The 22,821-nt window shown below is 37.6% G+C and overlaps 1 protein-coding gene across 6 annotated transcripts in view; it reads left to right on the top strand.

Moving 5' to 3' along the window:
• The window catches only part of USP16 (ubiquitin specific peptidase 16), a 30,462-nt gene that overhangs the window by 4,361 nt on the left and 3,280 nt on the right, over positions 1–22,821 (top strand). For 4 of the 6 annotated variants that reach the window (XM_032175028.2, XM_058427214.1, XM_032175027.2 and 1 more), the window contains 14 exons: positions 2,315–2,493; positions 6,528–6,631; positions 7,969–8,072; positions 8,965–9,152; positions 10,029–10,124; positions 10,720–10,850; positions 11,155–11,242; positions 12,295–12,373; positions 13,707–13,798; positions 14,166–14,222; positions 15,254–15,430; positions 18,496–19,159; positions 20,511–20,605; positions 21,862–21,948. In XM_032175028.2, coding sequence (XP_032030919.1) covers positions 2,315–2,493; positions 6,528–6,631; positions 7,969–8,072; positions 8,965–9,152; positions 10,029–10,124; positions 10,720–10,850; positions 11,155–11,242; positions 12,295–12,373; positions 13,707–13,798; positions 14,166–14,222; positions 15,254–15,430; positions 18,496–19,159; positions 20,511–20,605; positions 21,862–21,948 — 2,141 coding nt within the window. The remainder of the gene's footprint in view (positions 1–2,314; positions 2,494–6,527; positions 6,632–7,968; positions 8,073–8,964; positions 9,153–10,028; positions 10,125–10,719; positions 10,851–11,154; positions 11,243–12,294; positions 12,374–13,706; positions 13,799–14,165; positions 14,223–15,253; positions 15,431–18,495; positions 19,160–20,510; positions 20,606–21,861; positions 21,949–22,821) is intronic. The other 2 variants (XM_032175030.2, XM_058427216.1) reach the window with 1 other exon arrangement.

Raw genomic sequence — 22,821 nt, 5'->3', positions numbered from 1 at the left:
CGCCCGGCCTTTTTTTTTTTTTTAATAGAGACGGTGTTTCGCTGTGTTGGTCAGGCTGATCTTGAACTCCTGGCCTCAAGTGATCTGCCTGCTTTGGCCTCCAAAAGTGCTGGGATTACACGTGAGAGCCACTGTGCCTGACTTTCTACATCTGTTTTTTTTTTTTTTTTTTCTGAGACGGAGTCTGGCTCTGTTGCCCAGGCTGGAGTGCAGTAGCGTGATCTCAGCTCACTGCAGCCTTTGCCTTGACGGTTCAAGCGGTTCTCCTGTCTCAGCCTCGTGAGTAGCTGGGATTACAGGTGTGCTCCACCACACCCAGCCAATTTTTATATTTTTAGTAGAGACAGGGTTTCACCATGTTGGCCCGGCTGGTCTTGAACTCCTGACCTCAAGTGATCCACTTGCCTCAGCCTCCCAAAGTGCTGGGATTACAGGCGTGAGCCACCGCGCCCGACCTTCAACAACATTTTTAATAGCATATTATTGCATTTAGCAAAGACTATGGATGCATATTTCATAATTTATTTAGATAATTTTCTACTGTTACAGATTTAGGTAATCTTTAACTTTTTAGTATTATAAATGGCTCAGTAGTAAACAACTTTATAGCTAAATCTCTGTGTATATCCAAATATTTTCCTAACACACATATATAATTTTTGAATCGAAGGGTGTAAACATTTTTAAGACTCTTTTGATTCTGTTGCTAAATTGCCATCCAGAAATGTTTTACTAATTTCCAGGCCCCCTAGCAGTGTAGTAAAGTGCCCATTTCCCTGAACCTTCATCAGCACTGGTTAGTATCATCTGTAAACATCTGTGCTGATTTGATAGTTAAAAAAGGGTACCTTCTGACTGGGTGCAGTGGCTCACGCCTGTAATTCCAGCACTCTGGGAGGCCGAGGCGGACGGATCACGAGGTCAGGAGATCGAGACCATCCTGGCTAACACAGTGAAACCCCGTCTCTACTAAACATACAAAAAATTAGCCGGGCATGGTGGCGGGCACCTGTAGTCCCAGCTACTTGGGAGGCTGAGGCAGGAGAATGGCGTGAACCTGCGAGGCGGAGCTTGCAGTGAGCCAAGATTGCACCACTGCACTCCAGCCTGGGCAACAGAGTAAGACTCCGTCTCAAAAAAAAAAAAAAAAAAAGGTACCTTCTTTTTCTAGTTTCTATTTCTTTGACTACTGAGATTTGGTAGTTTTTCCACCTGATCTCATTTGCATTTATATTTCTTTTCTTGGTGCAAGATCATTGGACATAAAGCTAATTATGCCACTGGACTGGTTTCTAAACCTCCAGTGTTCCTGAAACAACTCAGCACTGTAGAGTGGTTTGCAAAGCTCTTTACTTATCTTTGCCCCAACAGAGTTTTCAGCCTCAGGTTCAACTGCTCATTTTTACACATTGTTTAACTCCATCATCTGGGGAGACAGCATGCACTTTTACATGTTTTTGTTCTTGGCATTGGCATTTTCAGATTGCCCTTCACTCCCCGAGGTCGCAGTTTAAAGTGTGAGCTATGACGTCTGAAAGACTTGAGTCTAAATTCTTGCATAGATACTCAGCAGTTATGTGGGCACTATATCTTAGTTTTCTCATTTGTCATTGGAAATAATAGTGTCTTCTAGGGTGACTGTAAGGATTAAATGGGATAATGTATTCAAAACATTTAACAAAGTTCATAGGACGTATTTAATTAATATCAGCAATTTTTATTACTATTATTATCTTCTAGGATTGCACAGATGTTACCTCCCCTGTGAAACTTTTGGTGACTTTAGCCTTCTCTTCTTGTGCTGCTATACCATGTTTCGGAGATTCTTATACATTAATTTATTTAGCTGCCTTTCCTTCCGGAATGTGAGCTACTCAAAGAAAACAGCTGTGACTTGGTCAATTTTGGGCTCCCGAGCGTCTAGCACAGTGCCTGCCCTATAGTAGGTGTATTATTGACTGAATGAAGGACTTTTTCTACAAATCTTTAAAGATTAAGAGAATCATACATATGATAAAGGGCCTTAATTTAAAGGAAATAGCCAAATAAATTGGAATGAATTTGTAGTGGGGGACAGTGGTGGTTATATTTAGGACTTCAAGAAAGCGAAACTTCACAAATTTGTATCAAATCTCTTTCTCACATATTCATCTCATATTATTCAAATATCAAACAATTTTAAGTTCAGAATATCTTAACAGTTTATAGAGTAAATTTCATTTTTGAAATGTGAATCAAGGGTAAGTTTTGAGATTAACTGAAGAAAAGTCATTTTTGACCTTATATATTCCTTGTCTATTATTTGTTTTGGTAGAACCTATGTGCAGACACATTAGAAAAGGATTGGAACAAGGTAACTTGAAAAAGGCTTTAGTGAATGTGGAATGGAATATCTGCCAAGACTGTAAGACTGACAATAAAGTGAAAGATAAAGCTGAAGAAGAAACAGAAGAAAAGCCTTCAGTTTGGCTATGTCTTAAATGTGGCCATCAGGTATGCTTACGTTTTAAGATCAATATGGGGTTTTAGAAAACTCTTTGAACTTACTTTAGAAGGTATTACCTGAAAGTACAGTATGGGTAAAAGGATGCTAGTAACATAGATCATGTTCTCTGGGGAACAAGTTCTGAGTCTGAGATGTGTGTATAGGTGGTGGAGTGTTCTCTGGTACCACACCAGTAAAAGTAAGGGAAGCAAGATTAAGCATAGGGAGAAGTTGAATGAAGAGGCAGTGGCAACAGGGTCTCAGCCAATCCCACAGTGATCTCTTGCCTGAATTGAGGCAAGGAGCTAGACCCTTCTACCTGTGCATAGACCAGTCATTGGATGTGGCCTGCCCCTAGAGCAGGAAGTAACCTTGGGCAAGGCAGCTCCCTTTTGTTGAGACTGATTCCTGGGGATAGATGGACTAGACTGTGAGCTCTCAGCCGGCCACATTCTCAGCACCTGGGGGAATGAGTAATACCTTGATCTTTGGCAGTGAGGGCATGTCTGGCTGGCACATCACAGTGTCTACCAGCTCACAGTTATTACCCTGGTTCTGAAGTCAGGGCCTCTCAGTTACCCTTAGTGGTGGCAAGTTAAGCTTATATGTTAGGAAATTGGGCTACTAGGCAGTAGTCATGAAGTCATGAGGCTTCAAGATGAGGCAGATAGCCAGTTTTTTGTTGCTTTTTTGAGATGCGGTCTCACTCTGTCACCCAGGCTGGAGTGCAGTGGCACAGTCTTGGCTCACGGCAACCTCCACCTCCCAGGTTCAAGCAGTTTTCCTGCCTCAGTCTCCAAGTAGCTGGAATTACAGGTGTGTGCCACCACGCCTGGCTGATTTTTGTATTTTTAGTAGAGACGGGGTTTTGCCATGTTGGCCAGGCTGGTCTCAAACTCCTGATTTCAAGTGATCCACTTGCCTTGGCTCCCCCAAAGTGCTAGGAATACAGTCGTGAGCGACTGCGCCCAGCTAGGATTTTTTTTTTTTTTTCACATGTTTTCAAGTTGAAAATCTTATTGAGGTTATTATAGATCCACATGCAGATCTAATAAATAATACAGAGAAATCCCTATGCATTTTGCTCAAAGTCCCCCAGTGGTAACATTTTACAAAATGAGTATAATATCATAACCAGGGTATTGAGATTGATACAACACACCCATCTCAATCAGATCTCCTGAGTTTGACTTCTCTTTTGTGCATGTGTGTATGTGTACATGTGTATTACATTCTGTACACTTTTGTCACCTGTGTAGATTATTCACCACCATAGTCACGATACTAAATAGTTGAACATCACAGGGATCTCTTGTGTTGCCCTTGTATAATCATACCCACCTCCCTACTGCTACCACTCTCTCCAGCCCCAGGCAACCACCGTTCTATTCTGTATTTCTAAATTTAGTCATTTCATCAAAAATGTTATGTAAATGGAGTCATACAGTGGGCAACATTTGGGGATTGGCTTTTTCTTTTTTCTTTTTTTGAGACAGGGTCTCACTCTCTCACCCAGGCTGGAGTTCAGTGGTATAATCACGGCTCATGGCAGCCTTCACCTCCCAGGCTCAAGTGATCCTCCCACCTCAGCCTTCCGGGTAGCTGGGACTACACCTGCATGCCACCACTCCTGGCTAATTTTTATATTTTTTGTAGAGATGTGGTTTTGGTATACTGCCCAGGCTGGTCTTGAACTCCTGGGCTCAAGTGATCCACCCCCCTGGGCCTCCCAAAGTGCTAAGATGATAGGTATGAGCCACCATGCCCAGCCAGGATTGGCTTTTTCACTCAGCATAATCACCCGAAGTTTTATCAAAGCTGTATCAAGTTTGTTCTTTTTTTATTACTGAGCATATTTTATGGTATATATGTACCACAGCTTGTTTTTACTGTTTACCTGTCGAAGGACAACATCTGGGCTGATCCCATTTTTTGGTGATTACAAATAAAGCTGCTATTAACATTTGTGTACAGGTTTTTGTGTGAACTTAGATTTCATTTCTCTAGGGTAAATGTCCAAGAGTGCAATTGCTGGGTCCTAGGCAATTTAATGTTTAGTTTTTTAAGAAACTGCCAAACTATTTTTTCACAGTGACTCTACCTTTTATATTCTTACTAGCAGTGTATGAATGATTCACTTTTTCTTTGTTTTTGCCAGCATTTACAATTGTCACAGTTTTTTTAGCCATCATAATAGTTATATACTGATATCTCATTGTGGTCAGTTAAAAAAATCTGTATGTGAGAAAAGAATATTGTTTACTTGTGTTTGAAAGGTTTAATTGTAACCTTTTAAATACATATGGTGAGTATGAATAGACTTTGCTATTTCAGTTTTTCGGAATATATTTTGCATTACAAATTTTACTTGCTACCTTTTTAATTCATAAGAGTAAGACATGTCAGTATTAACTGTTAACTTTTTTCCCACTAGATACCTTTGGCACTGTTAGCTAATGATTCTTAACTGTTGTATCAAGACAACTATATGTTTCAAATGATCTCAGATGATGTTGTAATTTTCAAAAATCGTATCAAATGTTAATTCATTTATTTTGTAATTAAATGTTGAGTGGGATAAATTAAGCGAATAGTGTTTGGTATCATAGTTAAGAAATTAGAAACTACCAATGTATATTTCTTCTCCAAAGTATATCTCTAGCTGCAATGGAAACAGGACGGGTTGTTGTACTGTGTTCCAAAAGTTGATAGACTGGTTCCAGTAGATACACAGTGAAGATATGTTTCTTAGCAGTGATCTGACTAGCTGGAAGCAGAAGTTTCGGTCATGTTGTTTTATGAATAAGTCGATACATCTTTTAGGTAAAAGTCTCCCATTTACTTGTTTAAGTAGTGCTTTTTGACCACCTTCCGTGTTCTAGAATATTTGGTAATAGATTAAGTCTATTGCTTTGAGCCTTTGGGATTTATAGACCGGGTAAGAAAGGATATAAATATCAATAACGTTAGTACAAGGTAAAAAATAAGGAATCCACTAGGAATTTATGCCATGTTTTGTAGAATTTGTTTAAAGGAAGGAGACAGTATTTTCTCATCTGGGAGAGAAGTATAGGCTTCTGGGAGGAGGTGACTTTTGAGCAAGATCTTGAAGAGTGGATGGGATTTGATTAGGTAGCAGTGTTCATAAAGGATTCTGGATAAATAGAATAATGTGAACAAAATTGCATAGTTGTGAAAAGTGCTCAGTGTGTTTTTAGCTGGTCGTTGGTATGTGAATAAGAGAATGTGGGAGTTAACACTGGAGAGATATGTCAGGGTCAGAGGGTGTCAGGTTTATTTATTAGGAGTTTAAGAGAGCAATTCATAATTTTTGAATTGTGTATGAACAGAGCTTTGTTTTAGGAACATTAAACTGAAAGAATATGCATGTGAAGAAGGAGGCTGAAGTTAGGGGAATGTTTAGGAGACTGTTGAGGAATCCAAACCAGACTTCACGAGTGACTGCATTAGTGTGGTTTAATTTGGGCTGGAAAGTTGGAGAGGAAGAGTACTTTGGGTGCATGGTTTTCTTTTTTTTTTTTTATTTTGAGATGGAGTTTTTGCTCTTGTTGCCCAGGCTGGAGTGCAGTGGGGTGATCTTGGCTCACTGCAACCTCCGCCTCCTGAGTTCAAGCAATTCTCCTGCCTCAGCCTCCTAATTAGCTGGGATTACAGACGTGCGCCACCACGCCCTGCTAATTTTTGTATTTTTAGTAGAGACGGGGTTTCACCATGTTGGTCAGGCTAGTCTTGAACTCCTGACCTCCCGGCCTCGGCCTCCCAAAGTGCTGGGATTACAGGTGTGAGCCACCACACCTAGCAAGTACCTGGTTTTCTAAATACTTTTTGACTTAAATGTTCTCAGTTGCCTGTGCATATTTAAGTTTTAACAAAATACTGATTCTAGAATCTAACATTTTCTTTTCAAGATTGTAAGAATGGCAGAATTTCATGAGCCACTTCCTTGTTTATGATAGATTATGCATTCTCCCCTCTTGCTGAACTTTTATGGCTTTGAGGTTTATGATTATGATTTTTTTAGGGCTGTGGCAGAAATTCTCAGGAGCAGCATGCCTTAAAGCACTATCTGACGCCGAGATCTGAACCTCACTGTCTGGTTCTTAGTTTGGACAACTGGAGTGTGTGGTGAGTTTCAGTTCCTCTGCCTCTTGGGTGGAAATTATTTGAAATATTAGAGAATGGAAATCTTTAAATATGTTTAAGAAGAAAGCAATTTAAAATTTTCGTAGTATGTTTTAAAATATCACTTTCACAAAGCTAAAGAATGTAGTGTTATGAGAAGCTTTTACTTGTACGTTTGCACAAACCCAAAAGTTGTAACATAGAAGACTTAAGAATCTTTCCCCCTTTGTTTTTCTTGCTTGTGATATTATAAGGCATACAGTGGAGACAGGGACGCTAAGAACAAATTTCAGATAAACAAGGTTATAATAAAATTTTGGCTGTGAACTTTCATGAAAATAAATGTCATGCTGGCATGTTATAGATGCTGTGTTGTAACATCATTAAAACAGAGTTTTACGTCTTAAAAATCATTTTCACAGTAGTCTTCACTGAATGACATCTTTTTTTTTTTTTTTGAGACGGAATCTCTTTCTGTCGCCCAGGCTGGAGTGCAGTGGTGTGATCTCGGCTCACTACAACCTCCGCCTCCCAGGTTCAAGCAATTCTCCTACCTCAGCCTCCCGAGTAGCTGAGATTACAGGGACGCACCACCACGCCTGGCTATTTTTTGTATTTTTAGTAGAGACGGGGTTTCACCGTGTTGGTCAGGCTGGTCTCAAACTCCCGACCTCGTGATCCTCTTGTGATCCTCATGCCTCGGCCTCCCAAAGTGCTGGGATTACAGGCATGAGCCACCATGCCTGGCTTGAATGGCATCTTTCAATTGTAAAAGTTGTTACTTTTGTCTGGCTAACATGTTGAAACCCCATCTCTACTAAAAATACAAAAAAAAATTAGCTGGGCGTGGTGGCGGGTGCCTGTAGTCCCAGCTACTCAGGAGGCTGAGGTAGGAGAATGGCATGAACCCAGGAGATGGAGCTTGCAGTGAGCCGAAATCCTGCCACTGCACTCAGCCTGGGCGACAGAGCGGGACTCCGTCTGAAAAAAAAAAACAAAAAACAAAACAACAAAAAAAAGTTGTTATTTTTGTTATTGTAATTCTGTATTTTAAAATATATGTAGACAAATCTTTTGACTTCAGTGTTATAACCAGTAAAGCAAAACATTTGGAGTAATTCATCGTACTACTTATATGCAGCTATAATTCTGGCTAATTTTATTAATAATAAACCAGAGTTAATATGCATAGTCTTCTTCAGGAAAACAGAATTTTTACGTTCAGTTTCTTTAATAGAATAAATTGGCAGTTACACACTTTGGATTCCAGGAATTATTATTTGTCTCCCCCTTTTTAGTTGTCATTTTGTCATTTTTCATCGCTGATTTTTGGGTCACAGGTGTTACATATGTGATAATGAGGTCCAGTACTGTAGTTCAAACCAATTGGGTCAAGTGGTTGATTATGTTAGAAAACAAGCCGGCATTACAACTCCAAAGCCAGGTAAAGTAATTTGTTTCTTTAATATACACCAAATGTTGATTTATGTATCTGCTGATACTTAGATTTGTTATACTCCCTAGCATTACATACAGCTGAGTAACATTAGTTATGGTTGATTTCAAACTATGAAACTATTTTTGGTTTAACTATAAGGTATTAGAAGGGATGTGAGAAGTGATCTAGTCAGATGTGATGAATGCCATAGACTAAGGTAATGGCCAATAGGCCTGTTCCAATAACCCTAGCCAGGCTTACTATAGACCTGCCTTAGACTGTTCTTACTGTAGTACATTTTATAATAGCAAGATTTCAGTCTGTCTGCTGGGATAACATAAAAGTAAAGTATTTGTGATTCCTTCTAATGGTCAGATATTTCTTAGGTTCTTTCCATGCATAATTAATTGTCTGACATACAGCATTTGCTTTAAGCATATTTTTTAAGTTTTTGTTGTCACAAGTATCTTTGTCAGAGCCAGAATTATTTGTTTTTTAGTTTAGGATTGATTTTTGACCCACAGAATTCATTAAAAAATTTATTTCATGTCCACATTCTTGATTGTTTTATATTCTTAATTTCACAAGGTAAGATGTGTTCATTTGTAGAGAATTTTTGTGCAGTAAAAAAGGGAGATTTATACCAAAGCACATAGTGTTTGGTTTCATTTGTCAAACATTAGCATACTTTAGGTCTGAGTATTTTTTGTTTATTGGGATTTTTTTTTTTTTTTGGATGGCAATTTACCTGTATTTATTTAAAATCAAATGGGTGGGTGGTTTGGAAATAATGACTCTAGGTAAACTCACAAACTCTAGTACTGTTTCCCAAGTATACTTCTGCATTTGATATGACTATATCACACATTTTACTAAATCTTTTCTTCTTTTTTTAAAGCAGAGAAAGATAATGGAAATATTGAACTTGAAAATAAAAAATTAGAAAAAGAGAGTAAGAATGAACAAGAGAGAGAAAAGAAGGAAAACATGGCTAAAGAGAATCCTCCCGTGAATTCTCCTTCCCAGATAACTGTGAAAGGACTCAGTAATTTGGGAAACACGTGTTTCTTCAATGCAGTTATGCAGGTACATTGTCATTTTTTTCCCTTTAAAAAAAACTGTTCTTTTCCTCATAGAATCTGCTACTTACATTATTGAGTTTTTTTCCCCCTAAGTAATTTACTTCTATGTATCCAAATAAAGCTTTCTTTTTCTTTTCTTTTTTTTTTTTTTTTTGAGACAGGGTCTCACTCTGTCACTCAGCTGGAGTGCAGTGGCACAATCTCACTGCAGCCTCTGCCTCTTGGGGTCAAGCAATCCTCTTACCTTAGCCTCCAGAGTAGCTGGGACTACAGGCATGTGCCACCACTCCTAGCTAGTTTTTGTGTCTTTTGTAGAGACGAGGTTTCGCCATGTTGCCTAGGCTAGTCTTGAACTCCTGGGCTCAAGCAGTCCACCCACTTTGGCCACCCAAAGTGTTTGGATTAAAGGCGTGGATTACACCACGCCTGGCCAAAGAAAACTTAAGGAAAGTTTTTTGCATGACAGTAAGACACTTTGGTGAGCACTCGGGTGCAGTGGGTTTGAAACAAATATTGCTGCTGCTTTCATGGAGTTTGCACTTGGGTGGCGGAAACACAGGATAACCTCATACAGAAGCAAATATGTAGCTGCAGATGGTGGTAAGTGGTTGTGAGAGAATCATGGGGGAGGATTGGGGATAGCTACTTCTGATTGGGTGGTGGGAGAATGCCCCACTGAGGTGATGAATAAGCTCAGAACTGAAGCAGTTATTACCCAAATAGTGTAGGGAAGAGAAGCATCTGTAACTTTTCATTTTCCAAGTGTAGAGTTTTCATTGTTGATCATGATTTTCTGTTTTGATAGGATAGACACTTAAGAAGTATTTGAGTTGATTTGCCTTTAAATAATTTTTCTCTTTTTTTTCACCCTTCATTCTAGAACTTGTCACAAACACCAGTGCTTAGAGAACTACTAAAAGAAGTGAAAATGTCTGGAACAATTGTAAAAATTGAACCACCTGATTTGGCATTAACAGTATGTTCTTTAAACTTTTCTAGTCTGTAACGTTCCTCTCTGAATGTGTGTTTCCTAAATTATTTTAAATAATTGACACTCATTTCCACTGTTTTTGTTTGTTTTGTTTTACTTTAGGCTACTGAGTTAAACAGTTTCAGGCTAATAGAAGTTATAAGGAGCCTTTACATCTGTTTGCTCTGTGTGTGCTCTGTTTTTCTATGCTCGAGTGTTAAGCTTCCTTCTTGGGAATGTGTATATGTTTGCGAAGCCTTAGGCTTACATTATTATTTTTAACATCTTTAAGGTGACATAAGAGCTGTGTAACCAAATAAATATTGCCTTATCCATTTTTATTATTTACATTTTGCTTTGGCTCTTTCAACTCTTAGGTAGTAAGTGTTCTGGATAATCTAAAACTAAAATAGTAGAGCTGAATTCTGCATAAGACAGTCTGTGACCAAACAGTTTCTATCTCTTTTGATGTACATTTTAAACTTTTAAATGGGGCAGTTCTGTCAGGAACATTGGCAGTATATGTTAACTAATTAGATTTTAGTAAAGTCAGTGATTCCAAAATTTGACTGAAGAAAGTAATTTCTTTTCCCATATTCAGGAACCGTTAGAAATAAACCTTGAGCCTCCAGGCCCTCTAACTTTAGCCATGAGCCAGTTTCTTAATGAGATGCAAGAGACCAAAAAGGGGGTTGTGACACCGAAAGAACTCTTTTCTCAGGTCTGTAAAAAGTGAGTATCCACTTCGATTGTGCTTTCAGTGCCTCAGTGAGATGCTGAGAAATAATATTAATATTAAATAGTAAAATATAAAAATATTAATAGCATTACATTTAGCCAACCCTCTATATACAAAAGGCATAGGTTTTTTTCGTTTGGATTTTAAAATATATTTTATGTGATAGTTACATCTCCCAAGGGTGTTAATGGACTAAACAGAAATTTGTAGAAACCAGAACCTCTGAGATTTGGGATATGATTCCAAGATTTCTTAGTAGACTGAAGATTGCTTTTCTGTCTTTTTGTTTTTCTCTAGAGCAGTGCGGTTTAAAGGCTATCAGCAGCAAGACAGCCAGGAGCTGCTTCGCTATTTATTGGATGGGATGAGAGCAGAAGAACACCAAGTTAGCATGTTATGACCATTGTATTTTATAATCTTATCTTCATAAGCTTTCTGTCTCATTTGATATCTTATGAGTTAAAACAATGAAAGCTAGTTATTAAGGCCATCATACTTTTAAATTTTTTCTTACACCAGCTTTTTCAACTAGTATGTTTTCACCATTAGAATGAATCCAGAGAATTAGCAGTGATTCTCTTTTCTCATGATGGCTTAAGTTTAGTTGATGTTTACAGCATTAATGTTCTTTAAAGATTCTGTTGTACTAACCTGTACGAAGAGAGCTGCCAAATATTGGAAATTGTTTCTCCCAAACCCAGGTGCAGCACACGCTTACTCTTAATTCTGAGTCTAATTTAACACTGTTTTTTGAACCTAGGAAGTATTTTCATTTTGTAAGAGTCAGGGAACATTTGTTGCATTTTAAAATTTTTGTTACTTGCCAGGATATAAAATAATGTATTTGGGGATATGAATTAATGAGTACTAATAATAGTGATAATAACTAATATTTATTTTGCACTTATTTTTATGCCAATCACTGTTTTCAGTGTTTTGTATTAATTCCCTTACTTCGTTCTCACAAAGTTTCTGCGAGGTGGATACTGTGATTTTTTCCTATTCCATAGATTGATTCCATAGCCTAGATTGGCTGTAGAGAAGTCCAGTACCTAGTTTAAGGTCCCCCAGAAATAATGCAGCTGGGCTTTAAGCACTGGAGTCAGACCCTATGGCTGTCATGTAATCATCCTGCTTGTAGGACAAGCTATTTCAGTTTCTTCTCAAAGGAGGTGGGCATGTTCTGAAAAGCTTTGGTTTGAAGAGGTTTAAGATCTTGAAATGATAAGATAATACCTTTATTCAATGGTTAGTGATTGCTTTGTGGCATAATTCCTTTTTAGCTCCTTGAATTAAGTTTGAACATGTGACTTTGGAATTATTTAGTAAATATGGGGAGCTGTATCCTGATCACTTTCTTGACTTGATTACATATTTTCTAAGGAAAATAAAATTTAAAATTTAATAGTATATATATATCCATTTTATTACTTTTAGAGAGTGAGTAAAGGAATACTTAAAGCATTTGGTAATTCTACTGAAAAATTGGATGAAGAACTAAAAAATAAAGTTAAAGGTAATGTCTGTCTTTTTGAACTAAAACACTATAGTTGAATTCCTCTGTACCTTAGGACAAGATTGCTGGCACATGTATTTCCAAGTCCACAATTGTTAATGTATAATTTCTCTTTGTCAACGTTGATTAGTAAAAATTATTCAGTGCTCCAGAAGTGAACAGTTTTAACCCATGGTGTATTCTTTTTATGTATTAAAGATAGAACTAAGATGAATTACAGTTTTACTTTTCAAAAGCTTAAAATTATAATTAGCAGTAATATATGAATTATATTTGTTACTGTGAGTTGTCAGTAGTTGGTTTATTAATCATGGAGCCAACTTAGTTCTTATTATGTGGCATGTAAAGATTTAGGACACATCTGCCCAGTAGAACTTCCTATGTTGATGGAACTCTTCTATATCTTTGCTGTTCCATATAGAAGCAACTAGGCACGTGTGGCGCCTGAAATGTGACTGGCAAAACTGAGGAACTACATTTTTATTTTTATTTAATTTTAATTAAATTTAAATAGCCACAAGTGACTAAGGGCTGCTGTATTATAAAGCACAGATTTGAATCAACTCATAGCCACTCTTTGCTTCCTTGGTGCCCTTTAGAGCCTGGCCGGTAATGGAGAGAATTACCCCCACTGGCATTTTCTGTCAGAAAAGTGTGGTTCTGCATAAATTATCATTTGAATAATGCTTATAGGTTTCACGTATTTGGAAAATTGGCTGACCAAGTAGTAAAATTATGGCTTTTAGTTATATTAAACTTATTAAGATTATTTCTGGGAGCATAGGAAAATAAAAGGAAGATTTTGTTTGAAATATTTTCCTGAGGTTTTTCTTTTGTTTTTAAAATATCAAAGGAGTTCAGTCTTAGAGTTCACAAAACAAGTAACATGCATTTTCTCTCCCAGTTTGCTACTCTGGTATCTTTTATCAGTCTTGAATGTTAGAATGTTAGAGCTAGAACTAAGGAATTAGACTGTCATTCAGCCAACTCCGAGCTGTTCATTGTATACTAATGGAGAGAGAGAGAGAGAGACATAGAAGTCTCACTGACTTGCACAGTTTACTTCCCACTGACTAGATCTTGGATAAGGACTTTTTTGTCTTATTCATAAAAGGTGATTGTGTTCAATTATGTTATGCTCAGAGGTAGAATATGTAATACTGACTTCTATCGCATAAAAAAATAACGGTGATTATGAATGGAGGAAGAAGTCTGTGGGACGGGAAATTTAAAATAAAATTTTAGAGTTAGATAGGTAAGTAGTTTTAGCTTTTCTTGTTTAATTAATTATATAAAGGTAATTGGTAATTGATAGACTTTTTTTTCTCCATAGATTATGAGAAGAAAAAATCAATACCAAGTTTTGTTGACCGCATCTTTGGTGGTGAACTAACTAGTACGATCATGTGTGATCAATGCAGAACTGTAAGTAGATGTCATGTGTACTGGGTTTATTCACTGATATTCAACAGTTTATCAATTGTTTATTTCAAAAGCAGAAATCTCTACCTTCATAGGATATCTTTTTAAACTATTCAGATGCTATTCAGATGTGCATGGTTCTTTGTGGGAAATGTCAGCACTCCTTAAATCTTGAAGAAGTTAAACATTTTGATTTATTTCCCCCAACCCAAAGTCCTCAATGTTGTGTAATTTTTCATTTCAAATTTTCTTAAGCCTTTGTTTATTTTAAAACCCACCCCCTACCCCCCATCCCACAGGGCAGGGAGGATCTTACTATGTAACATTTACAGTATTTACATTTTTACACTGTCTTTTTTGATTGGTTAAGGTCTCCTTGGTTCATGAATCTTTCCTTGATTTGTCCCTCCCAGTTTTAGATGATCAGGTAAGACTATTGAGTTTATTTTATTCAAGTAGATTTTTTTTCCTGTAAGATTTTATGGGGGGAAGCCTTGTTACTCTTTTTAAGTTTGTATATTACTAGCCCATGCAGAAATTTTTCTTAATTTGAGGTAGAATAATTTTTAGGATTTGAATAAAGAACAGGGTAACTACTTTTAAAAACAAGGATGGAAAAAAAGATGATGTATTCAGAATTCTATACAAGTAATTAGTTTGATTGGTTTCCATACAGGGAAGTATTTTCCTTATATTAAAATTAATACTTATTTTTGTTATTTAAGACTAATCACGAATCCCTGGCACACCTAAGTTCATAAGTGTTTTTTTTTTTAATTTATTTTATTTTATTATTATTGTACTTTAAGTTTTAGGGTACATGTGTACAATGTGCAGGTTTGTTACATATGTATACATGTGCCATGTTGGTGTGCTGCACCCATTAACTCATAAATGTTAAATGAAGAGTATTATTTTGTTTTAATTTGGTTCCTTTTAAGTAGTAGTAGGAAAAAAGAAGAGATGTTATGAGTATTGGATAAATCATTCTTCAACTTCGTATGAATTATGAGACCCTTGGCTTGTTACTTGGCAATTAAAGTCTCACCAAACTTTATTTTCTCTTTTTCTGAAACTGTCATATGCATGCAAAGAAAGAAAAGAATAAAAAAGCATACACCATGGTGACTTATATAAGTCACTTAGAAAATGTATTTGGAAATGGATGTATTTACAGTGTGACACAGCATGTATCTAATAAATTTCGTTATATTTCTGTTACACCTGCATGTGATGTTGCCTTTTGCTGTTTTCTTGGTTTACTTGTTTTCTCATTATGTGAAGATTGCTTTCTAGTATATGAGATAAATGAATTTTGTGTCATCTATTTTCAAATAGTGTGGAAAAAAAAAGCTAGTATATAATAGAAGTAGAAAAATATTTACATAGCATGGATTTTTTTTCACCAAACGGTAGTTGTAAAATTTTGTTTTTGACCTATGTTATCTATATTTTAAGAGTGGTAAGAAAAGTGTAAATGATAAAAATCTGAAAAAGACAATGGAAGATGAAGATCAAGATAGTGAGGAAGAAAAAGATAACGACAGTTACATAAAAGAGAGAAGTGATATTCCTTCTGGAACAAGTAAGCACTTACAGAAAAAAGCAAAGAAACAAGCCAAAAAGCAAGCCAAGGTGGGTAATTAGGAGGAAAATCATATGCTTCTAATTTTATATTTTGAACTATTGAGTTTGTAGTCTGAATGACACTGGTTAGACATGTCTGTTATTTTAGATACAGCACTTTCATTTGACAATTACAGAATTTAGCTCATTTAGTATTCTCTGCTGGGAAATTGCTTTGAGTATATGTGAAGAAAACGTCGTGGTTCTTTTTTTTAAAATCCTGCATTGCTTGTAACAAGTATTTGTAGTAAGTTTAATTAACTTAATTTTTTGAGTTAATATTATTGACATCCGCAAATTTAAAAATATATAAAGGTAAACAATAAGTCCCCCTCCCACCACTGTTTTTTTTTTTTTTCCCCTGAGATGGAGTCTTGCTGTGTCGCCCAGGCCGGAGTGCAGTGGTACGATCTCTGCTCACTGCAACCTCCATCTCCCAGGTTCAAGCAATTCTCGTGCCTCAGCCTCCTGAGCAGTCAGGACTACAGGCGCATGCCACCAAACCTAGCTAATTTTTATATTTTTAGTAGAGACAGGGTTTCACCATTGTTGGCCAGGCTGGTCTTAAACTCCTGACCTCAAGTGATCCGCGCTCCTTGGCCTCCCAAAGTGCTGGGATTACAGGCATGAGCCACTGTGCCCGGCCGACCACCACTTTCCTTTTATGACAAAGATAAACACTTTTGTTTTTTCTTACATATCCTTCTGGAGTTTCTTTTGGAAAATATGAGCAAATACAAATATGCAGTCTTGGTTTTTTTCCCCCCTTTCTTACCATTCACACCATTCTGGATTGTGTTGTTTGTTTATACTTAGATTCTTGGAGTCCTTTCCATTTTAGTATATAAAACTTCTTCTTTTTTTTTTTTTTTTTTTTTTTTGAGATGGAGTCTCACTCTGTCGCCCAGGCTGGAGTGCAAATGGCGAGATCTTGGCACACTGCAACCTCTGCCTCCCAGGTTCGAGTGATTCTCCTGCCACAGCCTCCCTAGTAGCTGGGATTACAGGCATGTGCCACCATACCTGGCTAATTTTTGTATTTTCAGTAAAGACAAGTTTCGCCATGTTGGTCAGGCTGGTCTCTAACTCCTGACCTCAGATAATCTGCCCACCTCAGTGTACCAAAGTGCTGGGATTATAGATGTGAGACACCGTGCCTGGCCCTTTCTTTCTCTCTCTTTCTTTTAACAGTTGCATGATTCTGTGTTATGGATGTGCCATAATTCATTTAACCATTTCTCTATTGATTTAGGTTGTTTCTAGTCTTTTGCTATAATGGTCAATGCTCTAGTGAATAACCCTATACATAAGTCATCTGTAGGGTAAATTTTGAGAAGAGGGATTGCATTTGTAGTTTTGGTTGATGCTAATTGTCCTTCACAAAGGTTGCTCCTGACCCTTGACAGCTGTGTTACCAAACTTCCAGATTTTGATTAGTATGTTAGATGGAAAATATTATCTCAGTGCAGTTTTATTTTGCATTTATTTTAATATCAATTAGATTAAGCATTTTTATGTTTCAGAGCCATTTGCATTTCATTTTCTTTGAAGTTTTTGCTTATATTCTTTTCTCATTTTTTATTCATGTGTTCCTCTGTTTTTATGGAAACACATCAGAAAATGTTTGGGTCCCATCCTGTTTGCTGCCCTTCATTCTTCTGGTATTACAGAGTAGCTTCACGGGGGCTGTTCTTTCAGTTCTTCCAGTTACAACCAGAAATGCCTTTGGGTTTTTAGGCATTACAGTAACAGGAATCTTGATGAAATGCCTTCTTTTTCTCTATTTGGAAGTAGGTTGCAAGTGGCAAGAGTGATTTTAAAGGGAAAAGTTCTTTACTCTCTTCTGTATGTGTGGCTATGTTGCTTCTTTGCTAACTTCAGGCCATTTTTTTCCCAGAATACTTTTGTCCATTCCTCTGACCAAAGCAGTCCTGTACTTGTGCATCCTTGAGTTTTCTTTCAGTTTTTTTTTTTTTCTCTCAGTGAAACCTTGACCCAGTAACTCATATGGATACATTTCTTTCTGTTACGTGTGGAGTCAGACCCACCGTATGGTATAACATTTGACTGCCTGGGTTTAACAGTCTTAGTACTCTGCCTGGATTACTTCTCTTAGCACAGACACCATGTCTTGCATATTTTTATTTCTACAATAGGGTGATTTTTTGATGGTTGGTGATGGTTTATTCCTGATTTCATTTAAATAACTTTTTCTTTCTTTTTTGGGGGAACAGAGTCACTTTGTTGCCCAGGCAGGAGTGCAGTGGTGTGGTCTCGGCTCACTGCAACCCCCACCTCCCATGTTCAAGCGATTCTCCTGCCTCAGCCTCCCAAGTAGCTGGATTACAGGCGCGCACCACCCATGCGTGCATTACAGGCACGCCTGGCTAATTTTTGTATTTTTAGTAGAGATGGGTTTTCACCATGTTGGCCAGGCTGGTTTCAAACTCCTTACCTCAAGTGAGACGCCCTCCTTGGCCTCCCAAAGTGCTGGGATTACAGGTGTGAGCCACCGCACCTGGCCTAAATAACTTTTCTTCATAATTTATTTATTTGTTTTTTGAGATAGAGTCTTGCTCTGCCACCCAGGCTGGAGTATAGTGTGCATGATCATACCTCACAGTAACCTTGAACTTTTGGGCTCAAGTGATCCTCCCACCTGAACCTGCTGAATAGCTGGGACTACAGGTGGACACCAACGTGCCCAGTTAATTTTAATTTTAATTTTTTTTTAGAGATGGGGTCTCAGTATGTTGCCCAAGCTTGTCCCAAACTCCTCAAGTGATCCGCTTGTGATCCTCTTGCTTTGGCCTTCCACAGTGCTAGGATTACAGGTATGAGCCACTGTGCCCAGCGATTTCTTCATAATTTTCTTGATCCTTGATAGCAAAGGAACTTTTTAGGATCAGATTGTGAGAGTGAACTCTTCCTTAGGAAATTATTTTTGATTGACAAGCAACAAAACTGGATATAGTACATGTGTGTGTTTTCTCTTTCTTCTGTCTCTCTTCCTCCTTTTCTCCCGCTCTTTCTTTTTCTTTCTTTATTTTTTAATGCCATATACTTTTTCCCAGAACCAACGAAGACAACAAAAAATTCAAGGAAAAGTGCTTCATTTAAATGATATTTGTACTATTGACCATCCTGAAGACAATGAATATGAAGCTGAAATGTCACTTCAAGGAGAAGTAAATATTAAATCCAACCATATTTCACAAGAGGGTGTTATGCATAAAGAATATTGTGTCAACCAGAAAGATTTGAATGGCCAAGAAAAAATGATCGAAAGTATAACTGACAATCAAAAATCCACAGAGGAAGTAGATATGAAAAATATCAACATGGATAATGATCTGGAGGTTTTAACATCTTCTCCCACTGACTGTACTAGGAATTTAAATGGTGCCTACCTAACGGAAGGGAGCAATGGAGAAGTGGACATTTCCAGTGGTTTCAAAAACCTAAATTTGAATGCTGCTCTTCATCCTGATGAAATAAATATAGAGATTCTGAATGATAGTCATACTCCTGGAACAAAGGTGTATGAGGTTGTAAATGAAGATCCAGAAACTGCTTTCTGTACACTTGCAAACAGGGAAGTTTTCAATACTGATGAGTGTTCAATCCAACATTGTTTATATCAGTTCACCCGAAATGAGAAACTTCGAGATGCGAATAAACTGCTTTGTGAAGTATGCACACGGAGACAGTGTAATGGACCAAAGGCAAATATAAAAGGTATTTTAATGCTCTCACTGTAAGTAAAATTAATATTCAGGGGCACATTTTGCGCTGCATAGGTAGAGTACTCCTAATTGTATTGGGATTTGGATGGCATGAATAAGTGTCCTTTTCTGTGTAAATATTTTAATAGAAGGATGGAAGAAGTAGGACTTTATTGAAGTGGCTAATATACTATGACATCCCAGCGGCAGTTAAATGGGACAGTTTTCTCCCTGACATCTCTCCCTGTGGGTAAATTATCCCCTTGGAATGCAGTCACCACAGCATCCTGACACATAGTGGCTATTTTTTTCCACCCTTATCTCCTTTGCACCCAGGATGCCACACTTGAATTTATCAGTGAACTAATGTGACATGCCCAGTGCAAAGCACGGACAGTGCTTTCTTACAGTCTTCCTCAAATGGGAAAAAGGATCATACTGACAATTTCCCTTATCTCCCCACTGCCTTTTTTTTTTTTTTGAGTTTGGGTAAATAGGATGTAGAGGGGCCATGGATTCCTAAGGATTTTTACTAGAATTGTTGAAACATTTTAAAATTCTAAGTAGAATTTTATTTATTTACATGTAGAGACAAAAAGTAAGCCTGTGTGTGTGTGTTTGTGTGTGTGTATGCGTGTGTATATATATATATATCTCATATGTATGTGTATATATATGTGTGTGTGTGTTTTTTTTTTTTTTAGACAGAGTCCTGCCCTGTCTCCCAGGCTAAAGTGCAGTGGCCAGTCTCAGCTCACTGCAATCTCCACCTCCTGGGTTCAAGAGATTCTCCTGCCTCAGCCTCCCAAGTAGCTGGGACTACAGGCACCCGCCACCATGCCTGGCTAATTTTTGTATTTTTAGTAGAGATAGGGTTTTGCCACGTTGGCCAGCCTGGTCTCAAACTCCTAACCTAAGTGTTTTGCCCGCCTAGGCCTGCCAAAGTCCTGGGATTACAGGCGTGAGCCATAGCACCAAGCCTAAAAAATATTTTTTATAGATGAACATTTGCAAATGATTTGATGTGATGGAATATACTAAACTTTGAACCTCATTAACCAAAATATTGTGTCTCTCCACAGTAATTCAGTTTTTCTCTGATTGTAATCATTCTCAGTTATTACTGTATTTTGATTTCATCAGTAAGAATTTATGGACATTTTTATCTCATGTATAAATACCTATAAAATATCTTTGATTTTGCCTCTTACTCCACAAATTCTACAATATTTGTTATCTAGTACTTCATAGAAGAAGTTTACTGATCCTTGCTTTAGATGTTTAAAATGATTTTATAGCAAATCTGAATGCTGTAGGGGTCTAAAATGATTTTCTCCCTGTTAAAAATTTCTTCTTTTCTTTAGGTGAAAGGAAGCATGTTTACACCAATGCCAAAAAGCAGATGCTAATTTCTCTTGCTCCTCCTGTTCTTACTCTTCATTTAAAGAGATTTCAGCAGGTACTCCTTGTTACCCAAAATTTGTTTTAAATATGTAACACCTACTTTATCACCTATTTTATTCATTACTGTCTCAACATATACTTTGTTTCTTTGGTTTTCTGTTGTTTCTTAACTCTAATGTCGATGAAGTCAGAAAGGGAAAAACATAGGGGCTAGGCAGAGGCGCATGTGAAGGTGGAGGCACAATCTCCTCAGATTTCCTAGAACTCATGTCCCTCTTTTTAGTACGATTGGCGTCTTACTTTTATTTCAGGTTAAAAAAAGAAAAAGACTGGTGTGTTACATATATCTCATGCTTAGGAATATTGGTGATTTTTTTCTGTTTTGTGTGTGGCATCTTGTTTTTATGGACCCTTGATAAAAACACATTGTTGCTTTGGATTGTCATCATTTTGGTGACCTCGTCTTTTCTGGAAAACTTTCGCTATAGCTGTATAACTTCTAAACTGTGTTGCAAATTCCGAAAGTACTTTCAGTATCTTCAGAATGTTTTTCCTCTTGTGGTTGGTATGGGCTTGACTAATTGGGTGGGCCTTTATGAACAATTCACTAAGCTTGGTTCGAGCATGAGGCTGAGAGCGTGTGTTTCACAGAAAAGTATTATGCTGTCGCTGAGTTTTAAGCACTCAGAACCTGTGGTCTAATCTGGCATTTCTGGATGGCTGAAGCAGAAACATTGAGAATTTTCTCACGAGAAAAGTTTTTTTTCTTCTTTTTGAAATGGTCTTGTTCTGTCACCCAGGCTGGTGTGCAATGACATGATCATGGCTCACTGAAGCGTTGACCTCCTGGTCTCAAGCGATCCTCCCACCTCAGCCTCTATAGCTGGGACTATAGGTGGGACTATAGTAGCTGGGACTATAGGTGGCTACCACCATGTCCAGCTAATTTTTTAATTTTTTTGTAGAGACAGAGTCTCACAGTGTTGCCCAGGCTGGTCTCGAACTCCTGGTCTCAAGTGATCCTCCTGCTTCAGCTTCCCAGAGTGCTGAGATTACAGGCATGTGCCATCGTGTCCAGCTGGGAATAGCTTTCTTAATGTGTTGGTGTGTGTTTTTTGTGTGATACATGTGTACTTAGCAAAAGCAAACCAACTTGGAATCAGTTAGTGGTCAGGAAGAATTGAGTCTCCAAAGAAAATTGAACTAGGACTTAATGTTGATACTCTTTTGGACATCAGAGGGGACTTCGGTTTACTTAACCTGTATTGCTTTTCCAGGAAAAGAAGTCAATCTGTTATGTTTCTCTTTTAGGCTGGTTTTAACCTACGCAAAGTTAACAAACACATAAAGTTTCCGGAAATCTTAGATTTGGCTCCTTTTTGCACCCTTAAATGTAAGGTAAGTCAAAGTGGTCTTTTTCGGGAAAGTCCTTTAAAGTCAAATCATAGCTTACCTAATGCTCCAGTCGCAACTCACTTAAGTATGAAGTTGATAACAATTATTGAGTAGTGTGGGTCTTTTATCATTGTACCTTTATAATTTGAAGATTAGTGATGAATCATTTTGAAGAATGGGTTATTTCAGTTCAGTGTTTGGAATCCCCTTTATTATGGCATACATTGTCTTGTGAGCGGAGGGCATAAAACTAAAGGTGAGCAGATCTATTAATGAATAATCTCAGTTTAATGTGGTTGAATGTTAAGGCTGGTGAACACAGATCAGGAGTGGTATACACTTAACCCAGCATGTTGGTGGCTCAGGAATGGCTTTGTAAAGTAAACCATGCCTCAACTATATTTAAAGAAGGAGTAAAAGTATGATGAATCAAGATGAAATGAGTTTTGCAGGCAGAAAGAACACCAGGAGTAAAAACAGCAGTGTAAAATAGGATGGTGATTGCCAGAGACTGGTAACATATGTAGTTCTAGAGTTTACAGTACAAGGTATAGGGAGAGTTGAGAAATGAAGCCAGAGAAGTGAGATAGGAATGAAGTTTTGGAGGGTTCTCATGGTAAGGAACTTGGACTTCATTAGGTATACAACGGGGAGCCCTGAGGAGTTTAAAGCATTGGGGTGGCATGGTCAGATCTTCATATGACGTAGGTTACTTGTTGATGCATGGAGGCTGAATTTTAGGAGGGAAAGACTAGAGGTGGGGAAATGAGTTCGGAGGCTGTTGTATTAATTCAGCCAGTAGTTGATGAGGGCTTAAAGTTGGGCAGGAGATGGGGAGATAGAAGGAATATTTCAGGAGGTAGAATTAACCAGACT

Source organism: Hylobates moloch, unplaced genomic scaffold (assembly GCF_009828535.3).
Source record: "Hylobates moloch isolate HMO894 unplaced genomic scaffold, HMol_V3 SCAFFOLD_14, whole genome shotgun sequence".
NCBI classification, from domain to species: Eukaryota; Metazoa; Chordata; class Mammalia; order Primates; family Hylobatidae; genus Hylobates; species Hylobates moloch.
This window is presented reverse-complemented; position numbering and strand designations above follow the sequence as displayed.